The sequence below is a fragment of the Chiloscyllium plagiosum genome, chromosome 27 (genome assembly GCF_004010195.1).
Source record: "Chiloscyllium plagiosum isolate BGI_BamShark_2017 chromosome 27, ASM401019v2, whole genome shotgun sequence".
Classification (NCBI taxonomy): Eukaryota; Metazoa; Chordata; class Chondrichthyes; order Orectolobiformes; family Hemiscylliidae; genus Chiloscyllium; species Chiloscyllium plagiosum.
This window is the reverse complement of record NC_057736.1, coordinates 9,688,624-9,704,901: the sequence shown is the minus strand read 5'-3', so window position 1 is coordinate 9,704,901 and position 16,278 is coordinate 9,688,624. Positions and strand designations below refer to the sequence as shown.

The window sequence follows — 16,278 nt, the reverse complement described above, 5'->3', positions numbered from 1 at the left end:
AAAAAACAGTATAAATTGCAAGGGTTTTTTGGGATATACTGTGCATTTTGGTCTTGCCTTACCTGGTAATTAGACAAAGCACCCACCTATAGGTGTATAAATAAAACGACGCTGTTGTTCAGGTATTTGTCTCGGACTGAAATTATTAAAGTGAGTGAGCTTTTGTTTCTCACAAAGGTAAGTAGTTTTTCTTTGCTTCTCGTTGGCTGGGGGTTGGAAGAAGTTGGAGGGTGGTCAGAGACGTTGAAGTTGTGGGCTGGGTGGTTTTTTGGAGCTATCCTCATGCCTACATTTGTGACTCCCACTGCCCAGATTGAGGCAAATGGAAACCCTACCGTCTCACCAACCATGGTGGCTCAGTGGTTAGCACTGCTGCCTCACAGTGCCAGGGACCTGGGTTCAAATTCAGCCTTGTCTGTGTGGAGTTTGCACATTTGTGGGCGGCACGGTGGCACAGTGGTTAGCACTGCTGCCTCACAGCGCCAGAGACCCAGGTTCAATTCCCGTCTCAGGCGACTGACTGTGTGGAGTTTGCACGTTCTCCCCGTGTCTGCGTGGGTTTCCTCCGGGTGCTCCGGTTTCCTCCCACCATCCAAAAGATGTGCAGGGTCAGGTGAATTGGCCATACTAAATTGCCTGTAGTGTTAGGTAAGGGGTAAATGTAGGGGTAGGGGTTGGTTTCGCTTCGGCGGGTCGGTGTGGACTTGTTGGGCCGAAGGGTCTGTTTCCACACTGTAATCTAATCTAATCTAATCAAACTTGGCAGGCATGTTTTCCTGGTTTCCTCGCAGGGAAATCAGTCACTTTTCCTGCTCACCAGGAAGGCGGATAATTAGGGTGGTGGTGAATTGAGACACTTAAGTGGTTGTTAATTGACTACTTAAGGGCCTTAATCACGGTGAGTCGCGAAAGTCTGGGGAGATTCCTGCTCATTGAGCACTTTTTGGATGCAATTTTCCCAGCCCCGACAGTGAGGAAAGTGGTGAGAATGTGGCAATTTGGAGAGATACTGGCCTTCTTTCTCACTGTTGTGCTGGATGAGAAAGATTTTTAAAAAACTGGCTAGTTTCCTGACTGATATAGTAGAGATGTCTGTCCCTCAATGTAAGGGAGTTGACGCCTCCATATGCCTCAATTGGAGGCCAACTGGAAGCAAGGATGGGAAGAGGGTGGTTACTGAAAGCCACATATTTTCCCTTGCTTCTGAGCCCTGTCATCCCTCTCCCCTTTGACCATTGGAGAGGAGAACTGAAAGAAAAAGGTTTACTTTCTCATTGTTGGATCCCTTGAAGACTGGGCCTCTAGCATTGATCTTAACAACCTGACTGGAGTTTGATTCAATGCGTTTTCTTATTGGTAGGGGTAGAGAGTGAACTGAACATGCCTGCCCCGTACTTTGGCTGCAACATGAAAAATCTCTTTCACAACATTCACGCGTAAAGTTTCCAACAATCTGTCTAGTTCTTACTGCTGATTGTCTAGCAAAACTTGATACAATACAGACCATTCTCAGTCAGTACAGGGAGAATATGGAGGGAACCAATTAGGTACTGGATAAGAACTGGATTTCTGTGAATCCAAGCTTGTATGTGTGAGACAAATGATAACTGCTGTGGCAGCAACAGCAGATCCAGGCTGCTGGGATTCTGCGACAAGTAGCTTACATCCTGAGTCCTCAAAGCCTCTTCACTCTCTGCATGACAAAAATAAGTAATGTGATGGAATACATTCCAATTACCTGGTTTGCTGGAAATCCAACAATACTAAAGAAGCCCGGCATCATACATGACAAAGCAGCCTGCTATATCAGTACCATAACCAACATCTCAAATATTTACTCCCTCTATCACTAATACAGATTGGCAGCAGTTTGCACTCGTTACAAGATGCATGCACCTTGCCTCCTTTTACAGCATGTTCCAAATCCGTGACCTTTACCACCTGGAATGACAAAGGCAGCACATACATGGGGCACCACCAACTTCAAGTTAACCTCCAAGATACACACCGTCCTGACTAGAAACTATACTGTCATTCCTTCACTGTTGCTCGGTCAAAATCCAGGAACTCCCTCCCTCATGGCACCTACACCAAAAGGCTGCAACAACCATCTTCTCAAAGCAATTAGGAATTATCAGTTCCATAAAAAATTCAAAACCAGTAGTTGTCATAAATCCCTTCAAATCTTTTTTACATGATATATGTGAACGTTTTTGAATAGTTCATGATTTAAATTAACAGTTTAAGTTAACAAGTTAACAGGGAAATACAGAGCTGAAAGGTCAGGTGCTTTCTTCCAGGAAGGGAATTCATAAGTCCAGCCACTGTGGACAACTGTCATGTCGGTGCCAAGAGTCTGATTAGTGAGCAACACTAATGAGAGGAGCCCTGGGAACTGGGCTCCAGGTTATTCTTTCAACTGGGAAAGATGTCTGATGAGATAGTATATGGCAGAATAGAAAAAGTGGAAAGAAAAAAGAAATGAGGGGAAAGCTGGAATATTTTTAATCACATAAATATGCTGTTCCAACAGGTTAAGATAAAAAGCAAAATCAACTTCAAAAGTCCCTTACCTTGTTTCAATTCATGCTTTTGTGCCAATGTGGGTAATCTGTCCTTTGTCTGGATCTTCTGTTTATCATATTCACTAAAGAGATCACCAGTGGTTTTGTTCATTGCACAACAAACCTCTTCTTCCTTCATTCTAGACAGTTCACTGCAAAGTAGTTTCTCTTCTGTGTTTTCTCTCCTTTGACACCACTGATATTCTGGACATCCATGATCTGACAAGCTTATTTCACAAAAGGCTGCAGTTTTATCATCTGTAGCATAGCTGGAATCACAGAGTTTCTCTAGTTTGTTTCCCTTATGTAACATTTCCTCTGTCAGTGCATGGGTCAAATGTTGAGTGCCATAATAATTTACATTTGGTCCAAATTTTTCTTCTCTTATACTTTGTTCATCACAATAACAGTGCCTATCCTCTGATATTAAATTATCTCCTCCATATTTTGTTCTGCTTGGAATGGTAAATGTTTCTTTATGGTCAGTTTCATCCTCTTCTTCAGGTACGCTGTCCTGCAATTCTGTAATTTCATTGGATAATTTCTCATCCACCTGGCAGAGAGAATCTGGACACGAGTGGGATATGCTGCTAAATTTTGTTGAAGCTTCAGCTCCTTGATCAACAGGAACTGAATCTTTTCTTATGACCTTTGTACATTGGGTATTGTCTTTGGTTGGAGCTACTAAACTAACTGGATGGGATTTCCTACGATTAATGTTAGCAGTATTTCTTCCCGTTTGAGGTTGAACAGAAGTCTTCTTTCTGAAGAAGAAAAAGAGAATGCTTACTTCCTTGAGACAAAGTAAAGTTGCATGATTTAACAATAAACCATAGAAATTTTCCAGCACAGGCAAGACCATTTGGAGCCACTGTGTGGAACTTATGCTCATGCCTCCCCAGAATGAGTGGGGGTGTGGGTTGTTAAATTCTTAACCTTGGGAGTCCCAACTCACTGCAAGCTGCTGACATCTGATTTTACAGGGGCCTTTTAGGATGTAACAAATAATTTCTTCTGCAAAAGGAGTTGGTATTCACACCACTTTTGAAGTTGCATGCCTCAGATTTTACATTCAGTTTGGCTTTAGTGGCTGCAGACCAGCTTTCCCAGAGTTTAAGAGATGTTGCAGTGAAAGGAAAACAGGAACTTGTACACTACATGTTTCTCCTGCACTGTGTACCAGTCAAGAACAGCAGCATTTATGGACCTGGCCTGCACTGGCACCTAATTTTTTCAACTGTCTTGTTGTTGTATTGCTGCGGAAATGCTCCCTCCTATTTGCCAGTCAGCCTTCAGTCTGCTCAACTGTCAGGCAGTTTCGCCTGATCACTCTCAGTTTACTCTGTTTTCTCTTCATAGATAAAGAACATGAAAGCATGGGAAGGGTTAAAGCATGAAGACCACTGGCAATCTGTGGTCTGTGGAAGGCAGGATGGGATAAGAATAGTGGAATGCTCTTCCACCAATTAGCAGAGTAAGGTTAAGGCTGAAAGGTCACTATGACGAGATGAGACAACACAAGTAATAAAGCAAGTTTCTCTGTTAAGTGTTATTATGACAGGATTGGGACCATGAACATTTGGGACACGACATTAAAATATCTAATTAATAGTTAGTAGAGTCAGCTTGAGACAGGAGACTATTGTAATAGATGGAACAGCTAAATATCTATCATGATAGGTTTTAGTCTGGAATAGAAGATCACTGTAGCAGAGTTAGCAATAAATGTCTAACTGTGTCATTAGAATAACATTAAGTAGAATGTACAACTAAAGAGATAATGGGAACTAACATCCCTGGTTTATTGTGTAGCTAGAGTGAGGTTGGATATGCTGATAAGCTAACAGAAACATGATAAAAAAAATATAAAAATCCACGGACCCTGAGGTTCATGGGCATTCGAGAATCTGCTTTCTTAGTGTCACGGTTTTTTGTTTGCAAATAAAAGACCTACTACTTGAAGAACTCTCTGCGTCTCCTGGTGATTCTCTATATTTTCTCCACAACAATATCAGGGACTTTGAGTCTGTGAGGGTCTTCATTGGTGCAATCCAAAACCTATCACGTGACCCTTTTCTCTTCTCATAGCTTTTTATCTTCATCAGCTTCAAATGTTCATTCAATAATTCCATAATTAGAAGCAATATTACAAAATCACTCCAAATTTCAGTCATGTAGGTGAGACAAAATAGTCCTGAGTGCCTTTATAAGCTGTTGTGTTTTCTCTATTTATCTCCCAACTCTTCTTTGACCTATATTTGCTTTTCCATTCTTAGTTGGTAACTTCACCTGTGTCTACGTTTTGACTTTATCCGAAGGTGATTGATTTCCTTCTAGACCCCCTTTGACTATGCCTCAAACTTGCTGTTCTGTTTCCAATACTGTCATGTTTCCACTGGTTTCAGTGTTTTTCCTCCCGTTTCTCTGACCATATCCCAAGTATTATGACTCTTCTCATTCCAGTGTTCATTTGGCCTAAAATCTAGAGGTCTTCTCTCAATTTCATTCCCATTAACTTAATCCATTCTTTTAGTTCTGATCTGTAGTTGCTCTACAAAGTTAGTAAAACACGGAATAGTTGATTTTAATTAAAGAGGGTTTAAGCGGCCAAGAGAACATTCTGATGGTTGACTTAATTTATACGCTTATAATATTCCATTAAGGTAAAGTCACCATACTCTCATTACAGACATAGACAATTGATAGTGGTTTAACCTAAGGGTCACCAATTTCAGGCAAAGGTGAAGTTGAGAAAGTGAGACATTCATGGTAACTTCAGTCAGTACAGGAATTGAATCCAAGCTGGTGGTTGTATTCCACATTTCAAACCAGCTGACCAGCGAACTGAACTAACTAACCCCCCAGTAAATATGAATATTTACTGTAAAACTCCCAGGATTCAACAAATTAAAACTGTTGTGAATAACATTTATCAAATATTATTTTGAGATACTTTATAAAAGCTCGATCAGACATTTTATGACACACTTCTGATGTAGATGGAGCTTGAACCTATTAGCAGTCATTACCACAATGCCACAACAACCCAACCATGATTCTGAAATCTCAGGTTAACTAATTAGTTTGGATATGGGTGGCTTTGACACAATAGCTATGAGTCCCCTTGAATGTGATGCAAAATCCTCAATGAGACAATACCATGTTTTAACTACAGAGAAAGGAATAATGAACTAGTTAGATGTTAATTTGGTGACCGCTATAAAAGTATACCTTCCGTCCCCTCCCTTCTCATAGGAACTCAGGGAGTCATGACAGCATAAGGTATGACAGTTGATTCTGACCCTCATCCACTGATTTATGCAGGTGCACAGACACACCTGACAAAGCTTATTTAGTGTGCATCAACTGCCATGAAATTCTTGTTAGTATCAATAAAGTTTGAAAAGGAGGTCACATGCATTCAACAGCAAAGTCATGCCTTGGATTCTCTTCCTCCCTCAGACATTTTGTACAAATTCTGCAATAATTGTGGGAAAGCATTTGGCCCATTTCAAGAACATAAATCATTGCTGTGTAACTTGTGTATTTTTATATTCAATTTTAAGTTATCTAATATATGGATCTACAATGACCAGGACAATATCAAAGTGGTATAGATCCCTAAACAGTTACAAAAGTAATCTTGTGTTTAACATCCATGAAGAAATCACCAGCTGAACAAACGCGGACTGTGAATTATATTTTGAAATGAACTGAATTCAAGAGAATCTGTAATAAAGCTTCTGATTTGAATATTCTGATCTGATTTTAAGTCACTTACAAGGGAGAAGAGATGCAAAGTTTCATTTGAGAAACATCCTTGTGAGACACAGCTGAAATGAGTGACTCCATGTTGCAAGAAAATAAATAGTCTTCACAGCCATTTTCAATGACAAGAGGATGGGATTTGTATGGGTCAAAAAAGATCTTTTCAGGAGTGAGGAGCAGGATTCCCATTATAACACCCTACAATGAGATCAGAAACTGTAAATAGTAAGATGTGACGACTGCAAAGCAACTGTTTATTTGATTAAAATCAAACCAATAAGATCTGACACAATCATTTATTTTTAATAGCTGAACAGTAAAAATGCTGCGAAATCTTGGTGCAAGTTATCAATTTATTTTATGATTAATATTATTTGGTTCTATTTAACAAACAAAGAATCTATAATTAACTTCGAGGAAAACCATTTATGTATAAACATATACTTTGTTTAAGTCAGACTCTCACATTATTTAATATTGCTGCTCAAAATGTTGAATTTCATAATGAACAATGTTTGAATGTCATTTGTGCCCATTCATCTCAGGGATCTCAACTCCGTGGAATGATCAACATTCCCATTTTTTTGAGCCCACTTTCTGCATCAAGGACTTCCAACAATGAAGTATGGGCAGAGGCAGAGTAAAGTCCTTCTACTCTGCTGTAGTCACATGTAATCTCAATATGGTCAAAGTCACAGTTATGCAGGTACACACATAGTGTAAATAAAACAGTTGACAAAAAACATTGCATTAAGAGGAGCTCATCTGCTCAATTACTTCAAGGCAATTGCCTGGATATTTAGCCACACAAGGTTCAATCTGTATGAGGAACACAGGTTCGCTGGCTCTTAGTTAGTAAGAAGTATTACAAGTAGCTTTGAAAAGATTACAGGGTTTGAAGCACTTAACTTGAAACCTGCTGTTACAAATAAAATATTTTACCTTTCCATTTGTAAAATATCTGCAACAAATTTTCAGGAATCTTTCAGAAAAGGGTACTTCATCCCACATGGGAGACAAGGAGCTGTGTATCGAATGTGGTGAACTATACCACTGTAGACTGGACATTTCTGCTGAATCAGCATCCTGGAAATCACAGAATGATTGTTAGAAACACAGTATACTAGTTAATTATTTTTTTTCTACCAATAATTTATTTTCTTATTATTTGATACGTGATGGTTTAAAATGCTTACATAAAGCTATTGTTGTGAAGGAAACAAAATGCATATGGTCTACCCTCTATTTGTTTTTGTGTCACAATTTGGAGTGAAATTCTGAGCCAAAGTGGAGCAAACCTAATTTATCGTTACGATTATTCCTTGGTTATAGTTTCTAAACACACATTGTCTGGTTGCAATTAAAATCACGTTTGAGTCATAGGTGACAACCACTTTAGGCTATGATTATCTACATTTAAAACTTCACCAGTTTCTTCATCCCCCCTCCCCCCACCTTGTCTCAGCCGAATCCCTCCAGCCCGGCACCGCCTTCCTGACCTGCAGTCTTCTTCTTGACCTCTTCGCCTCCATCCTACTCCGACCTATCACCCTCACCTTGACCTCTTTCCACCTATCACATTTCCAACGCCCCTCCTCCAAGTTCCTCCTCCCTACCTTTTATCTTCTCCTGCTGAACACTCTCTGCTCTTTCCTGAAGAAGGGCCTGTGCCCGAAACGTCGAATCTCCTGTTCCCTGGATGCTGCCTGACCTGCTGTTCCAGCAATAAAGTTTCAATTTAAAAGGATAGCAGCCATGGGATAGCTACTTCACAGAAGGAGGCCGCTTAGTCTCTTGTGTCCATTCCAGATCACTGTAAAAGGATCTCAGTTAGTCTCCCTCCTCTGCCCTTTCCTCTCAACTATGCAATTATCTCTCTTCAGGTACTTATCCCAGTTCCCTTCTGAAAGTCTCAATTATATCTGCCTCTATCACATTCTCAGAAAGTTCACCAAGGTCTTAAACTCACTGTGAAAAAACATTTTCCTCACATCACCATATTTCTTCTTTATGCCTTTACATAAATAATTTGAAGGCAAATTATCCCACCTGTGAATTTAAGACTAAACAGCAAAAATCCGAGAACTACTCCTTCTATCTATTCATCCTTCTTTCAGATTAGATATTAATCATGACCTCAAATGTCCTGTGGATGAATATGAAAGATCTTATGGCACCTATGCTTAAAAAGGCAGAAGAGTTCTCCCTGGTGTATTGACCAATATTTATCTTACACACAACAACCTCTAAAAAGATTATCTAGTCATTCTCATGTTGCTGTTTATAGGAGCTTGCTTGTTGTGTTTCCTTCATTGGTTGTAAAGCATTTTTGGATATGATAAGTTTAAAAAGGCTGTAAAAAAGACAAATCTTTATTCTCCTTGATACGATGCAAAACAGCCACTATAATGGCAGATGGCTGTATAGGTCTTGCTTTCATCGTATTTATAGATTGGTTAGCTAAAACATTATGTTTTATTGAAAGAATTATTGGAAGGGCAAAGGTCATATCACAACCAAGGTGATAAATAGCGCATTGTGCACAGGTGTATAAACTGCCAGGCCATCCTTTATATTTCTCGCATTTTGTTTGCTATTTCCTTTCTCTATTCCTATATTTTCCAAAAATTGCTTCTCCAAGTATTAGTGAAAGGTTTAAGCTAAATAGTTTAGCTTAATTCCTAATTTCTGTTGGGTGGATGGAATTCTGCCAAGACTCTCTCTCAAGAGTGGAATAACCTACTTCATTAAGGATAAAATCTTATCCAGATTAATATGAAGTAGTCCTCATTTAGCTATTGCTTCTCAGAAATCTCAGGATATCAGAATCCAAATTTAGAAGCATCTCTGATGTCGCATCATTGTATTCATTCACTTATCACAATGTTTTAACTGGCCTTTTTTTAAGCTAATATAGTAATACTTTGGAAAAGAAATTATTAGTTCCTTTCAAACCTCCCAACAATTTCCTTATCATTATTCTCCAACTAAAAGCTTCATATGTATACTTTACAGATAATAATTTATCCAGTCCTTTCTAAACAGCCACCAGGTTTATGTTTTCACCATTCCATCTCTTCCCTGCAAAGGTTGTTCAAGTTATACTGCTTTTTCTCCGTCCTTTTTGAGATTTTACAAGCTGCTTTTCAAACATGACAAACATATCCTACAGAAGCATAAAGCCTAACCGTGAGACAAATATAACTAGACATTGCAGTTATGCACTTTTCTATTTGTTGGGTAATACTCACCGAAAGTTTGACATATTCTATATCTGATGAAGAAAGAGTCTGTGACTGCCTGGGACTTGAGGATGTGGAGCTGTCTTCACTCAATTCTGGATCAGGAACATACAGTTGCTGCAGGAAAAGGTCTTGTTTCAGATTTCATTAATTATTAGAGTTTGTGCATAAAATTATTTTCCGAGTGAGGTGGAACTGATGCAGGTGGACACTCTACTCTGTTTAACAGTCACAACTTCATGGTATTGGGAAGTACGTTTATCCACTATGCTTACATTTGCTTAAGTACTCCTTTAACTAATTGACTAAAACTACCTCAAGTAAAATAGTGAGGAAGCTGTCCTGTTTTGGTATGAATTTTCTACTTTTAACATTATAATTCCAATGTAATTCTGAGTAAGAAATCATTCATCCTAGCAGAATGGATTGACATTTATCCTCCACAACAGTGATAGTCCTCTCCTGTTCCTTTACCCAGTTAGATGCTGCTTTGATGTTAGAACATAAGACGTTACAGCACAGTAAAGGCCCTTCAACTCTCTATGTTGCGCCGACCTGCAAAATCAATCTGATGCTCATCTAACCTATACCGTTCCATTACTATCCATACGTATGTCCAATGGCCATTTAAATGCCCTTATTGTTGGTGAGTCTACTACTGGGGTTGCAAGCAGGTTGTTCCACGGCCCTACTACCCTATGAGTATAGAAACTACCCCTGATATCTGTCCTAAATCTATCATCCCTCAATTTAAAGCTATGTCCCTTCATGTTAGCCTTCACCATTCGAGGAAAAAGGCTCTCTGTCCACTCTATCTAACCCTCTGATTATCTTATATGTCTTTATTAAGTCATCTCTCAACCTTCTTCTCTCCAATGAAAACAGCCTCAGTTCCCTTGACATTTCCTCATAAGACCTTCCTTCCATAAAAGGCAACATCCTAATAAATCTCCTCTGAATCCTTTCCAAAGCTTCCACATCTTTCCTATAATGCAGTGACCAGAACTGCATGCAATACTCCAGGTGCGGCCTTACCAGTACCTTGTACAGCTGGAGCATGACCTTGTGGCTCTGAAACTCAATCCCCCTACCAATAAACACCACACACCATATGCCTTTTTAACAACCCTATCAATCTGGGTGGCCAAAGTTAAAAATCACACAACACCAGGTTATAGTCCAACAGGTTTCATTGGAAGCACACTAGCTTTCAGAGCGTCGCTTCTTCATCAGGTGGTAGTGGAGGGCTCAATCCTAACACACAGAATTTATAGCAAACATTTACAGTGTGATGTAACTGAAATTATACATTGAAAAATTGATTGTCTGTTAAGCCTTTCATCTGTTAATATACCGGTTAAGCCTTTCATCTGTTAGAATACTGTGATAGTTTCACTTCTTAACAGGCTTAACAGACAATCAATTTTTCAATGTATAATTTCAGTTACATCACACTGTAAATTTTTGCTATAAATTCTGTGTGATAGGATTGAGCCCTCCACTACCACCTGATGAAGGAGTGACGCTCCAAAAGCTAATGTGCTTCCAATTAAACTATTGGATTATAACCTGGTACTCCAAAAGCTAATGTGCTTCCAATTAAACTATTGGATTATAACTTTGTACACCCCAGTCCAACACCGGCATCTCCAAATCAACCTGGGTGGCAACTTTCAGGGATTTATCCACCTGGACACCGAGATCTCTCTGTTCATCTACACTGCCAAGAGTTCTACCATTAGCCCAGTACTCTACATTCCTGTTACTTCTTCCAAAATGAACTATCTCATACTTTTCCGCATTAAACTCCATTTGCCACTTCTCAGCCCAGCTCTGCATTTTATCTATGTCCCTCTGTAACCCACAGCATCCTTCAGCACTAACCACAACTCTGCCTACCTGAGTGTCATTTGCAAATTTATTAACCCATCCTTCTCCGCCCACCTCCAGATCATTTATAAAAATGACAAACAGCAGTGGCCCCAAAATAGATCCTTGTGGCACACTACTGGTAACTCTAGGATGAACATTTTCCATCAACCACCACCCTCTGTCTTCTTTCAGCTAGCTAATTTCTGATCCAAACCGCTAAATCACCTTCAATCCTGAAACTCTGTATTTTGTGCAATAGCCTACCATTTGGAACCATATCAAACGCCTTTCTGAAATCCGTATACACCACATCAACCACTTTACCTTCATCCACCTGTTTTGTCATTCTCTCAAAGAACTCAATAAGGTTAGTGAGGTACGACTTGCCCTTCACAAAACCATGTTGACTACTCCTAATCAAATTATTCCTTTCCAGATGGTTGTGAATCCTATCTCTTATAACCCTTTCCAGCACCTTATCCGCAACTGAAGTAAGGCTCACTGGCCTATAATTACCAGACTTGTCCTGACTCCTCTTCTTGAACAAGAGAACAATATTTGCTGTCCTCCAGTCTTCCGCCACTACTCCAGTCGACAATGATGACATAAAGATTAAAGCCAAAGGCTCTGCAATCTCCTCCCTAGCTTCCCAGAGAATCTGAGGATAAATCCCATCCAGCCTAGGGGTCTTATTTATTTTCAAATCTTCCAAAATTGCAAAACCCTCCTCTTTGTCAACCGCAATCCCATTTAATCTTGTAGCCTGTATCTCCGTATTCTCACTAACATTGCCCTTTTCCAATGTGAATACTGATGAAAAGTATTCATTAAGCACTTCCCCTATGTCCTCAGATTGCATACATAAGTTCCCACAGCTATCTTTGATTGGTCCTAATCTTACTCTAGTCATTCTTTTATTCCTGATATACCTGTAGAAGGCCTTAGGGTTTTCCTTGATCCTATCCACCAACTTCTCCTGTCCCATTCTGGCTCTTATTTGCCCTGTCTTTAGATATTTTCTGGTTAACTTATAACCCTCAAGCCCCCTAACTGAGCCTTCATGCCTCATCCTCACATAAGGCGAAAGTGAAGAATGCAAATGCTGGAGATCAGAGTCAAGATTAGAGGGGTGCTGGAAAAGCCCAGCAGCTCCTCGGATGCTGCCTGATCTGCTGTGCTTTTCCAGCACCACTATAATCTTGACTCATCCTCACATAAGCCTTCCTCTTCCTCTTGACAAGTGCTTCAACTTCTTTAGTAAACCATGGCTCCTTCTCTCGACAACTACCTCCCTGCCTGATAGGTATATACTTATTAAGGAACCCAGTAGCTGTTCCTTGAATAAGCTCCACATTTCAAGAATGTCCAACCCCTGCAGTTTCCTTCCCCACCCTACGCATCCTAAATCTTGCCCAATCACATCATAATTGCCTTTGTCCCAGTTGTACCTCTTTTCCTGCAGAATATACCTATCCTTGTCCATTGCTATTGCAAACATACTGAATTATGGTCACTATCATCAAAGTGCTCATCTAACTCCAAATCTAACACCTGGCCGGGTTCATTCCCCAGTACCAAATCCAACATGGCATGGCCCCTTGTTGGCCTGTCTACATACTGTGACAGAAAACCCTCCTGCACACACTGAACAAAAACTGACCCATCTAAACTACTTGAACTATAATATTCCCAGTCAATATTGGGAAGTTAAAGTCCCCCATAACAACTACCCTGCTACTCTCGCTTCCATCGAGAATCATCTTTGCTATCCTTTCCTCTACATCTCTGGAACAATTTGGATGCCTTCAGAAAACTCCCAACAGGGTGACCTCTCCTTTCCTGTTTCTAACCTCAGCCCAAACTATCTCAGTGGATGAGTCCTCAAACGTTATCTCAGCTGCTGTAATACTACCCTTGATTTACAATGCCACACCCCAGCCTCTTTTACCATCTTGCTGTTCTTGCTGAAACATCTAAATCCTGGAATCTGCAACAACCATTCCTCTAGCCATGTCTCTGAAATGGCCACAACATCGAAATCCCAGGTACCAACCAATGCTGCAAGTTCACCCACCTTATTCTGGATACTCCTGGCATTGACGTACACACATTTCAAACCAACATCCTGATTGCCCTCTCGCAACCTTGTAAATCTATCCCTGACCTCACTACCCTCAACCTCCTGTACACTGGAACTACAATTCTGGTTTCCATCCCCTGCTGCATTAATTTAACCCTCCCCGCAAACAGCATTAGCAAAGGTCCCCTGCAGGATATTGGTACCCCTCTGGTTCAGGTGAAGACCATCCTGTTTGTAGAAGTCCCACCCTCCCCAGAAAGAGCTCTAATTATCCAAGAATCCAAAACCCCGCCTCATCCACCATTCCTGCAGCCATGTGTTCAGCTCCACTCTCTCCCTGTTCCTCACTTTGCTAGCATGTGGCACGGGCAACAAACCAGAGATAACAACTCTGTTCGTTCTAGTTCTAAGCTTCCACCTTAGCTCCCTGAATTTCTGCCTTAGATCCCCACCTTTCTTCCAATATATGTTGTTGGTGCCTATGTGGACCACGACTTGGGGCTGCTCCCCCTCCCCCTCAAGGATCCTGAAAACATGATCAGAGACATCATGAACCCTGGCATCTGGGAGGCAACACACTAATCATGAGTCTGTCTCATTCCCACAAAACCTCCTATCTATCCCCCTAACTATGGAGTCCCCAGTGACTAAAGCTCTGTTCACCTTCCCCCTTTCCCTCTGAGCAACAGGGACAGATTCTGTGCCAGAGACCTGTGTCCCATTGCTTACCCCTGGTAAATCGTCCCCTGCAACAGTATCCAAAACGGTATACTTGTTGAGGGGAACCACCACAGGAGATCCCTGCACTGCCTGCCTGTTCCCTTTCCTATCCCTGACAGTAACCCATTTATCTTCTTCATTAGGCTGTGGATTAATAACACCTTGTAATTCCTCTCAATAAACCCCTCCACCTTGTAATTCCTCTCAATAAACCCCTCCGCCTTGTGAATGATCCGAAGTTCATCCAGTTCCAGCTCCAGTTTCCTAACAGAGTTCTTGAGGAGCTGGAGTTGGGTGCACTTCTCACAAATCAAGTCAGCAGGGACATGAGAGGTGACCCTTACCTCCCACATACTGAAGGAGGACATTCAACTGCCCTAACCTCCATTCCCGCTATTCTAAATTTCCAAATAGAGTTCCTGGAAAAACAAACAAATGAAACACGAAAGAAAACATGCACATAAAAGTGTATATTGCCAGCAACTCAGACCCCTTTGGGGAGCCAGTTTACTCAGTTGGTAGTATGGCTGGTCTGGATCAGATTAATGTCAATAGCATGAGGTTCAATTACCCCATCCTGGCTGAGGCAGATGTGGTATCTGCCTTTTGTTCCTACCCATGATTAAGGTCATAGCATTGAGAATCTGACCTGCCTTCAGTCAGAGAATTCAAGAAAAAGATGACAACACACCAAACTACTATATGCTGAAACGTTCCCGCTCTTCATTGGGATTTCCTAGATGTGTAGTTCTTCTTGTCAGTAACCATTCACATACCTGCCCGGGAACAATACTTTGTGAATACAACTTGTTTAATTTAACCAGTTGATTTGGTGTACTGTTGAACTTCAGGGCTATGCTACACAGTGTGTCCTCCAGCCTTGCCTGTAAAAAGAACCACACACAGTATCTCCATCTGTAATGCTCATGATAAAAATAAGCAAAGTAAGTATTAGAATTGGAGAATACCTACTCTGTATTCCATAATGCCCACTGGTTTCTCTTGGACTAATGTTCGACCATTTTTCTCTTCACTTTTATGTTCTGAAGGATTTTGAAAGAAAATACAGTTACAAATAAATAATCAGACGAGGTTTGTCACTTTGGGCAAAAAGGCCAACTTATGTGATCTTCTGTCCAAACATAGCTTTGAGTACAGATATTTGAGGGATGACCTCTGCAAGGTGTTCAAAATGTTAAAGGATTTAGAAGGGTAAACATAGGGAAACTATTTTTTCCTGACCAAAAATATACCTCTTTATTCTCCATTTGTTTAAATTAGACTATTTAGAGTCATAGAGATGTACAGCATAGAAACAGACTCTTCAGTCCAACCCATCATGCCAACCAGATATTCCAACCCAATCTAGTCCCACCTGCCAGCACTCGGCCCATATCCCTCCAAACCCTTCCTATTGCCTCTTAAATGTTGTAATTGTACCAGCCTCCACCACCTCCTCTGGCAGCTCATTCCATACTCGTACCACCCTCTGTATGAAAAAGTTGCCCCGGAGGTCTCTTTTATATCTTTCCTCTCTCACCCTAAATCTATGCCCTCTAGTTCTGGACTCCCCCACCCCAGGGAAAAGAGTTTGCCTATTTATCCTATCCAGGCCCGTCATAATTTTTTAAACCTCGATAAGGTCACCCCTCAGCCTCCGACGCTCTAGGGAAAACAGCCCCAGCCTGTTCAGCCTCTGCCTATAGCTCAAATCCTCCAACCCTGGCAACATCCTTGTAAATATTTTCTGAACCCTTTCAAGTTTCACAACATCCTTCCGATAGGAAGGAGACCAGAATTGCACGCAATATTCCAACTGTGGCTTAACCAATGTCCTGTACAGCCGCAACATGACCTCCCACCAACTGTTCTCAATACTCTGACTAATAAAGGAAAGCATACCAAACGCCTTCTTCACTGTTGTGGTTCTGTTCGCTGAGCTGGGAATTTGTGTTGCAGACGTTTCGTCCCGTCTAGGTGACATCCTCAGTGCTTGGGAGCCTCCTGTGAAGCACTTCTGTGATCTTTCCTC

General features: G+C 40.9%; 1 protein-coding gene across 11 annotated transcripts in view; it reads right to left on the bottom strand.

Annotated features, from left to right (window-relative positions):
• Positions 1-16,278, bottom strand: part of si:ch211-15d5.11 (nuclear receptor coactivator 7) — a 115,929-nt gene that overhangs the window by 52,372 nt on the left and 47,279 nt on the right. For all 11 annotated transcript variants that reach the window (XM_043717357.1, XM_043717366.1, XM_043717356.1 and 8 more), the window contains 6 exons: positions 15,219-15,289; positions 15,023-15,130; positions 9,584-9,691; positions 7,275-7,418; positions 6,346-6,530; positions 2,574-3,328 (listed from right to left, as the gene is read on the bottom strand). In XM_043717357.1, the coding sequence (XP_043573292.1) occupies positions 2,574-3,328; positions 6,346-6,530; positions 7,275-7,418; positions 9,584-9,691; positions 15,023-15,130; positions 15,219-15,289 (1,371 nt within the window). The remainder of the gene's footprint in view (positions 1-2,573; positions 3,329-6,345; positions 6,531-7,274; positions 7,419-9,583; positions 9,692-15,022; positions 15,131-15,218; positions 15,290-16,278) is intronic.